At 41.5% G+C, this 9,935-nt stretch overlaps 1 protein-coding gene across 1 annotated transcript; it reads left to right on the plus strand.

Moving 5' to 3' along the window:
- Positions 1-1,080: 1,080 nt before the first annotated feature.
- Positions 1,081-5,154, plus strand: bag2 (BCL2 associated athanogene 2). Its single transcript, XM_036573680.1, has 3 exons — positions 1,081-1,358; positions 4,430-4,539; positions 4,630-5,154. Exons 1-3 carry the CDS (start codon positions 1,234-1,236, stop codon positions 5,022-5,024), a joined length of 630 nt encoding a protein of 209 aa, XP_036429573.1. The 5' UTR covers positions 1,081-1,233; the 3' UTR covers positions 5,025-5,154.
- The last annotated feature ends 4,781 nt before the right edge of the window (positions 5,155-9,935 follow it).

The following is a 9,935-nucleotide window of genomic DNA, read 5'->3' on the forward strand; positions in this document are numbered from 1 at the left end:
CCCTTATTATTGTAACTCTGCTGTGTTGTGTGACTGATAATGGCTGCTAAATTTACTTCGGGATCAATAAAGTATCTATCTATCTATCTATCTATCTATCTATCTATTTATTTATTTATCGGTCTGTCTCTCTGTCTGTCTGTCTATCTTATAAACCAGCACCAAACCAGTTCAGAGCATTAGAAACCAGCACCAAACCAGTTTAGATCAGCGTAACCCAGCACCAAACCAGTTTAGACCTGCATAAAACAATTTAGAGCATTATAAACCAGCACCAAAGCAGTTTAGACCAGCATAAACCAATTTAGAGCATTATAAACCAGCACCAAACCAGTTCAGACCAGTATAAACCAAGTTAGAGCATCATAATACAGCACCAAACCAGTTTAGACCAGTGTAGTCCAGCACCAAACTAGTTTAGACCTGCATAAAACAATTTAGAGCATTATAAACCAGCACCAAACTAGTTTAAACCAGTATAAACCAATTTAGAGCATCATAATACAGGACCAAACCAGTTTAGAGCAGTGTAACCCAGCACCAAACCAGTTTAGACCAGCATAAACCAATTTAGAGCATTATAAACCAGCACCAAACCAGTTTAGACCAGCATAAACCAATTTAGAGCATTATAAGCCAGCACCAAACCAGTTCAGACCAGTATAAACCAAGTTAGAGCATCATAATCCAGCACCAAACCAGTTTAGACCAGTGTAGTCCAGCACCAAACCAGTTTAGACCAGCATAAACTAATTTAGAGCATTACAAACCAGCACCAAACCAGTTTAGACCAGCGTACACCAATTTAGAGCATCATAAACCAGTGTCGACCAGCTCTTAATTCATCCTGGTTTGCGCTGGGGTTTTTTCCGGCAGGGAATTCTCATTTTTATTTTGCAGAACAGTAAACAATAAAGGTCACTAAGGGGGTAAACGCGTGTTTTATAAGCTCAGTGTGAAACAACGTGTAATCAATAAGTGATCGAAGCTGTGGAGGAAAAAAGGGTTTATTTCCATGAAAAGCGTGTTTGAGTCTCTTCTGTCCTCCGGCTCCTCTGCTTTGACCCCGAGGGCAGCAGGATTCGCCTCGAGGAAGTTCCGGCCCATGTTTGGAGATGTTTCCTCAGGGGCGCTGTCCGTCACGGAAAGCGCTAGAAGGAGCCGGAGAGGACGGGAGAGCTCTCAGCTGCTCGATCTGAAGAGTTTCGCCGCTGAACGCAGGAGCCCGCCGCCATGGCCCAGGCCAAAATAAGCGCCAAAATGAGCGACGCCGCCAAGTCTGGCAAATTCAGCAGGACGATCTCAATGGCTGATCGCTCCAATCGATTACTGGAGAGTCTGGATGAGGTCGAAATGAGGTGGGTTTGCTCTTCTGCTCAGCCAACTAAGTGCTGCGGGTCTACAGCGCGAATATGATCAGCGTTATCGCTTCATGAACACCTGTATGTGGTTTATACTGTGCTGTATGATCAGCGGAGCTCATCAGAATAAGGAGAGCTGCGCTGAGAGTTGCTGACCGAGCCGGCAGAGCAGCAGCTGTTGAACTGTAGCTGTTCAGAGGCTATAAATGTAGCCGCGAGGCAAAGAGCGCAGACGGTAAACAGCAGCAGAGCCGCCGGAAAAGAGCTCAAAAGGGCTCCATCTCCTTTACAGCTGAGCTGAAACTGTTACTCCAGGTTTCTGTGTAGAATGTGCGATCACAAGATAGTTAACTCCTTATCACAAGATAATTAACTCTTCGCAAGATAACTCGTTATCTCAAGATAACAACTTTGTTACCCTGAGATCGCAAGATGACAACTTTATCTTGAGGATAACAACTATAACTTGAGAAGATAACTTTATCTCGAGATCACCAGATAATTAACTTGTTATATCAAAATAACAACTTTGTTACCCTGGGATCTCAAGATAACTTTATCTTGAGATCGCGAAATAATTAACTTGTTATCTCAAGATAACTTTGTTGTCTTGAGATCACGAGATAATTAACTCCATATCTTAAGATAACAACTTTGTCGACTTGAGATCACAAGGTAATTAACTCCATATCTCAAGATAACAACTTTGTCGTCTTGAGATCACAAGGTAATTAACTCGTCACAAGATCACAAGGTAATTAACTCGTTATCTCAAGATTACTTTGTTATGCTGAGATCACAAGATAACAACTTTGTAACCTTGAGATCACAAGATAATTAACTCCATATCTCAAGATAACAACTTTGTTGAGATCACAAGACAGTTAACTCGTCACAAGGTCACAAGGTAAAAAACTCCTTATCTCAAGATGACAACTTTGTTATCCTGCGATCACAAGAAAACAACTTTTTTACCTTGAGATCAGAAGATAATTAACTTGTTACCTCAAGATAACTGTTATCTTGAGATCACAAGACAGTTAACTCCTTATCGCAAGATGACAATCCAGATAATTGTAACTACCTCATGGCCTCTCTGGACTTCTGTAAAAATGTCTATAACCAGTTTATTACATCTGACAGACATGCACTCCAGAGGTAGTAGATGGTTCTTCAAGGGTTCTTTAGTAAAGACATTGGTTCTATATACACCCATAAACACTCAGAGAACCATTTGCATGCTTAAAGGTTATCTCTGCATAGTGATATGGTTCTTGAACGTTTTGGTGCTATATAGAACACTTTCAGAAAGAGTCCATATAAAACCATATACAACACGTTCTCTTCTGAATCTGAAGAACCAGTTCACCATGCAGAGAACCATTTAAGCTTGCAAATGGTTCTTCGAGTGTTCATTGTGACTAGATACAACTATTGTCTTTACTAAAGAACCGTCTAAGAATAACCGTCTTTTTTAAGAGTGTAAAGGTAAAGGCTTGTTTGTAAAGGATGGTTCTTGAACTTTTTGATGCTATATAGAACCCTTTTCAAAAAAGAGTCTACATAGAACCATGTAGAACACATTCTCTGTCAATCTGAAGGACAATTTCACCATTTTAGCTTGCAAAAGGTTCTCTGAATGTTCATAATTCTATAGAGAACCATTGCTTTTACTAAAGAACCCCTTGAAGAACCATCTTTTGTATAACTGTAAAGGTTCAGGCTCGTTTCTGAAGGAGGTTTAATGGTTGTTAAAACATTGTTTTTCAAAAAATAGTTAATACAATAATATTGTAAGGAAAACTGTTGTGTGCTCTATACAGTTAAAGTCATTGTCCACCCTTCATTTATTTAATTAAAGCTATTAAAGCGGCCACAAAGTGTTCATTTAGCAGCATCAGAAAAACAGCCAAAAACATATTTAATACAGAATTTCACAGAACAGTAGCTAAATATATTACATTTTTCAGTGTTTAGTGTGTCCACCCACCTTTATTAGAGCAAATAATACATTTTTTAGCAGACCTGCTTTCAGTTTCAAGGATATTTCTACACACCTTTGGTCTTAGAAGTTGGTTGCATTTTCTGCTTCACATTTAATTCCAAACACATTCAGTTGAGTGTTTGAGGTTGTTTGAACACAAGACCCTGAGTGTGTTTACAAGCTGTTAGGAATTCGGCAGGAGGAGTCAGGAGACTGGAGCTTCAGCACTGACTGGAGTTTATTTCCACATACAGAGTCTGGGTACAGCGTGGTCGATCAGCAGGATCAGGAGTCTGGTCTTATTCACGTGCATGCAGACAATCATGCACGGGCACAGCTTGGTCATCAGTGTGTCACCAGTCCAGTCTGATGAATACATGGTCTGGCATTTGAGTGCCAGACAATGGTGGAAACTCCAGTTCTACATGAGTCAGACAATAATTGGATTTCTGATTTACAACCAGCCAATAAACTCACAGAAGACGTGACGTAAACGTAACGTAAAATTTGAATTTCACACGCTTTTTTTTTAAACATTGCGCTGCTTTACCTGAAACTATGAACATACATCATCTAGAAGATGAAGAGTATTTAAATTCAAACTGTGTTTGCTTTCAGCGTCGATCCAAAAGTGTTTTGCTGCGACTTGCTCACTCATTTCCAGTACCGCTGTCTGATCTCGTGCATGTGCAGACTGAGAAAACTGAAAGAAATCAGAGTAAGAGTTCACACACACTGACAAATCTGATTACTGAGCTAAAATCCAGCCTCTTTATCAGATTGCTTAATCAGATTTCTAGATTGGATTATGGTGTTTACATGATCATTTGAATAATCAGATGGCTGCAGAAATCCGATTATGTGCCGTAAACACACTCAGTTGTCAGCATCTGATCCGTTAACCGTGAACCTTGTGCTCTCGAGTGAAACTGCTTCACTGGACTTTGTTTCTCTATAAATCATGGACGGTCACTCTAAGTGACTGACCGAGGTCTTGTTTGGGGTTTGATGTCATTTTAACGTGTTACGTCACTCAGAATGGTCCGTGTAAGAGTCATAGAGATTCATAAGGATCTTGTTCCAGGGTGGAGGCCCTGAGGGAGGCGGCTACAGCCATGGAGCAGGAGAGGGACAGCTTACTGGAGATGATTCAGTCGATTCAGAACAGCCAGGAAATGAGAACCATATGTGACGGTAAGTCTCTGAAACTGGATCTTTGTTATCACTTCTCAAAAGGGTGTAACTCCTTAATAACCGAGCCCGTTTCTCCCCTCCCGCCCCCAGGAGAACGAGAGGAGCTCACTTTGACCGCCAACAGGCTCATGAACAGGACACTGACTGTGCAGGTCACTGTGGATACCATCCGAAACGCGCAGCAGGAAGACGCCCTGAGGAGAGCCATGGCCGTCATCGATGAGATCGCCGCTAAAGTGCTGGACGACATGGAGAGCGCGAGGAAGAGGCTGCAGGCTCTTCACGCCGCTTGCGTCACCGAGGCTCCACCCGTCCCCATAGACCAGAAGTTCCAGACCATCGTGATCAGCTGTGCGCTGGAAGACCAGAAGAAGATCAAGCGACGACTCGAGACTCTGATAAGGAACATGGACAATGCGGAGAGAACCATCAAAATCATGGATCACCAGAAGGTGGACGAATCCAAGAGTGTCAACGGAAAATAACGATGCTGAGTTTGAAGACCGGTCTGCTCTAACAAGTGCCTTCGCTAATCGCTGGGAAGACCACGGGCTTCCACGTCTGACCATGTTTGTACACAATGTGCTGCACATAAAGGTCCTGCACATTCAGTCATTCTGGCCTCCGTTTTATTACTACGTTTGATGAGAACTTCGCCCAGTTTTGCTCAAGTGCTGCCACTTCAGATAGAAGAGAAAACCAAACCTGTTTTAAGTGCATTCTCTCTAAAAGAGCCATATCAAATCATAACATAACAAATTCTCCTCACTTTTAAGTAAACAGTAATATGTAAACACTACTAAAGTTTCAAATTGTACAGGTCACTCCTCAGTCCAGACAGTCCAAGAAAACCAAGCTGCCTGTTTTGAATGAGCTGTTTTTGTCACGAAAACCAATAAATTTACAGTTCAGCCTACAACAGCTAAGCTCCGCCCACTCATGTTAAAGACAAATGGTGTGTCCCAATTAAGGGACTGCATCCTTTGAAGGATGCGGCCTATGAAGGCGTGTCCTTCGAAGGCTGCGTAGACCCACGAAGGCTGAACCGAAATGAGACAGTCTGCTCTATGGTGGATTTCCTGTCTGCGCCACAGCACCGCTGTTCCCGCTCTTACCACTGCATCACGAAAAGGCGCTCCTGTCAAGTTCTTTTAAAGTTCTTTAAAGACAGAACCACAAACTTTAATTTTAGTTTTTATTTTTCATTTATTAGAGCTGAAGATCTTCTCTCTGTCGGCTCTTTGCTCCCTAAAACAAAACGAAACATTAGCGTTAGTTTAGCTTCAGACCACATTGGCTTTTTTAACATCTGTATCGTTCGCTATTCGACTCAGTTTAAACCCAATACGTCCATCTAAAGTGTCTCCTCAGCCGCCGTTCGCTCCTCTGCTGACGCCGCCATGTTCTCGAATCCTCACCGGCACGCAGTGAACCTCAGGATATGATGGCTAGTGAAGGATTCACCCGTTGGTTCTTCCTTGCCATGGAAAAGAAGGACACATTTCTCGGCCACATACGAAGGAGCCTTCGAAATGGCACAGCCTAGTCGCGCCGCTGTGACGCAGTCGGTCATCAAATGCAGCCTCCGAAGGATGCAGCCCCTGAAATGGGACACAGCTAAAAAGATGCTGTAAGGGATAAAGACAGGTTAGAAAACGGTCATGCAAAAATGAATTACGACTCATTTACATTTACGGCATTTTGCAGACGCTCTTATCCAGAGCGACTTACAGTTTGGTCATTTTACTCAGGTAGGCGAAGGCAGTGTTAGGAGTCTTGCCCAAGGACTCTTATTGGTGTAGTGTAGGGTGTTTACCCAGGGGGGGATTGAACCCCAGTCTACAGTGTAGAAGGGAGAAGTGTCACCCACTACACTACACCAACCACTCTTCTGGTACATTAAACCAAACAAAAATCAGAAACAGATGTTGGGGGAAAAGAAATGCAAGAGAAATGTAACTTGGGCCCTTTAATGATTCCCAGGACAGTGTGCGCCCCGTTGTGCAGGACCTTTAATATATTTTGGAGGTTTTTGAAGCTACTTTTCTTAGTGGTTGTTTTTTTTTCCCCAACATATTTTCACTGCATTTGCCTCAGTGAACACAGTTTACATTTCAAGTGTGACAGTTTTTTTTTTTTGGATACAGTATGAACCTTTTTCTAGCAAAGCGCATGTGGAGAGGAATTCAGGCCAAATAGAAAAGCAATAACTACAGTGGACAAACGTGAAATGCAACATGATGAAAGGGTTCTTTGCATCGTAAAGTGTGGAGATTTTGTTGTAGATGGTTCTACATAGAATCCTTTTTGAAAAGGGTTCTACTATCGTTACAAGCCAAAGAACCCTTTTTTGGTACTACATCGAAACCTTTTTGCTAAGAGTGCAGTTTTACATCTCCTGAAATGCTGAATTAATGTCAGAACTGAATACAATCTGCCTTGAGATGTAGTAAAGGGCTATATCGCTTTCCACTCTGCAGGCCTTAAAGCAAGGTTAAATCAGTGTAAAGCATCTTTTACTTTCAGTTCAGGCAGGTTTTCCACCTGTTACTGTTTAATTCAGTTTTGGTTGCATTCCAATGAAGCAAATACATCCTACGTACAAAAAACAGGTCAAGTGATGTGAAAAAAGGTTTTGCTTTTCATTTTGACATGTACTTCGCACGTCACCTGTGGAAAACGAGTTGTATTTAACTGTTTTCTCGGTTATTTCAGTGAAGCAAGTCTGCTGAAGTACTGCTCAATGGGAAGCAATTAGTCATGGATTGTGTTCAGTTCTGGCGAAAATTCAGCATTTTGTTTTACAATGTAAATCCTCACCCATTGATTTGTCAGTAAAGAGGTTGAGCAACGTGAAAACACTAATCGAGATAACAGAGGGCTTGTTTCTGCATGTTACCATGGAAAAGTGATGTCATGCGTGCGTTGCGTTTCATGTTTTTCCACTGCAGTGATTGCTTTTTAATTTGAGCCGAATTCCTCTCCATAAGCGCAGAACTTTGGGTTCTGTCTCAGATCACAGATAAAGGCACATAAAACCATTCTGGAGGAAAGTACTGATCAAACATTCTGCATTACAGAGTACAGTGTTTTCAGTAGCTGCACCGTTTCACATGGTACAGTCATGTGCCCTGTGAGGTCTAATTAGACCATGTCTGTCATCCTGCTTGAGTGGAATTTCTCATTTGGGTGTCAGGCTGTTCATCACAGTATAGAACTAAACCATGTGAACGAATCACACGTTTACATTCATACACCTGATCGCTGGGTGTACATTATTTAGGGAGAGACAGTGTTAAATGTTGTAAAACTATGGCCCAATCTCATTTCACCCCTCGCCCCCCCCCCAACCACTCAGCCCTTAACCCTCTGTTTTGCACGCTCACGTCTAGGGGTAGGGTGTCCCGTTTTGTGTTGAGATAGAGGGGTAGGGCGAAGTGTTTGGGCTACATGGCCCTCCAAATGAGGTTTTTCAGAGAGACTCCAAACAGTGTTATGAGGAAAAAAGATAAACCAGCTGTGCAAACGACCAAAGATGATAACTGTCGTATCGTCTTAGTTTAATGTCGTTTCAGTGTAAAATGGTCCTTTTCTTCATAACAAGCATAAAAATCGCTGGTTGTTTGCTGATGTCTCGGTAGCTGGCTATCTAAATTTCCCATTCCACCTTAAAAATCCATTTAAGGTGGAAGGGGAAAATTCAGCTTCATATCACTGGAGAATTAGGGGTGGGCGATAATAAGTAAGTGCCCCCCCTCCCCCTCTTTGAAGGCATATGATGCCCTAAATGTAACTAAAGCCCAGCAGTGAGGAGCTGAACTTTACCCTCCTCTGCTGTCACTGCAGACTGGCAGGGTCGCCTACAGAGCAGCGCTGGTAGCTGTTAATGAAGTGATGCTCTTTTTATTTGAGGGTCCCATTTCAGAGGGAAGATTTCAACCACTACGCCTTGTAACTGAGTTCCAAAGGGGCAAGGAGACACTCGAAAACAAGGGGTAGGGGTAAAAATAAGAAATGGGACTGGGCCAATGTGTCGGTTTCTATCTGTACACGTATAGTTGTCAAAATATAATCAAAACCTTTACAGGGAGACACTAAAATGAGGCCTTTTAAGTTAAAATTACTGTTTATTTGCTGAGTTTTAACATATTGGGAAAAATGTGCCTTAACTTTAGCACAGGCCACATTTTACGTTTTATTTTATTTGATTTTCAGTATGTTAAATTCAGTAGTTGTGCAGAAGTGTGTTCACTTATTTTCACGTAGAAAATCAACAATAGCACGGAACTTGACCGGGGCGCGCAAACTTTTGCACACAACTGTACATCATTTGTGCACTGATTATGTGCACCGATGAGACTCTGCTGTTCACCACAGCCCACTTTATATGTTACTAATTAGGGATGTCAGAATATGCAAGATTTGAAATGTCAGAATATTTAAAAAAATCAAATAGTAAGTGAAGATTTTTTGATATGCAAATGAGCTTCTAACGTCACTCATTCTCATACTGAAGCATGAGACGTCTGAAGTCTACACTCCACCAGGGGGCAGCGTAGAGCCTGCATCTCATCTTTTAGTCAGAGTTTCTTTTCTGTTTAGTCCAAAGAAGCAAACAGACAGAAAGACTACACTCTTAAAAACAATGGTTCTTCAAGGGTTCTTTAATAAAGAAAATGGTTCTATATAGAACCATGAACACTTAAAGAACCCTGTGCATGATTAAAGGGTTTTTTGCATTGTGAAATAGTTCTTCAGATTGATGGAGAATGTGTGGTAGATGGTTCTATATTGCACCAAAAAGGGTTCTGCTATTTTTACGATACAAGCTTGTTACAATAGAAGCATCTAGAGCACTTTCTTCGTTAATCGGAAGAACCATTTCACATCATAAAGAACCCTTTAATCATGCAGAGGGTTCTTTAAGCGTTCACGGTTCTATACAGAACCATTTTCTTTACTAAAGAACCCTCAAAGTACCATTGTTGTAAAACTGTAGTCTTTCTGTTGGACTAAACAGAAAATAAACTGAGTAATAGATAAGATGCAGGGTTCTTCAGACTGATGGAGAATGTGCTGTATATGGTTCTATATAGCACCAAAATGGGTTCTTCTAGTGTAACATGCCTGACTTCATATTGATAGAAGAACCCTTTTTGGTGCTATATAGAACACCCTTTTAAAAATTCTATATAGAACCATATACAACACATTCTCCAATCCGAAGAACCATTTCACGATGCAAAGAACCCTTTAATCATGCAAAAGGTTCTGAGTGTTCATGGTTCTATGCAGAACCATATACAGTACATTCTACAATCTGAAGAACCATTTCACGATGCAAAGAACCCTTTAATCATGCAAAAGGTTCTGAGTGTTCATGGTTCTATGTAGCA

This window comes from Colossoma macropomum, unplaced genomic scaffold, assembly GCF_904425465.1.
Source record: "Colossoma macropomum unplaced genomic scaffold, Colossoma_macropomum, whole genome shotgun sequence".
Classification (NCBI taxonomy): domain Eukaryota; kingdom Metazoa; phylum Chordata; class Actinopteri; order Characiformes; family Serrasalmidae; genus Colossoma; species Colossoma macropomum.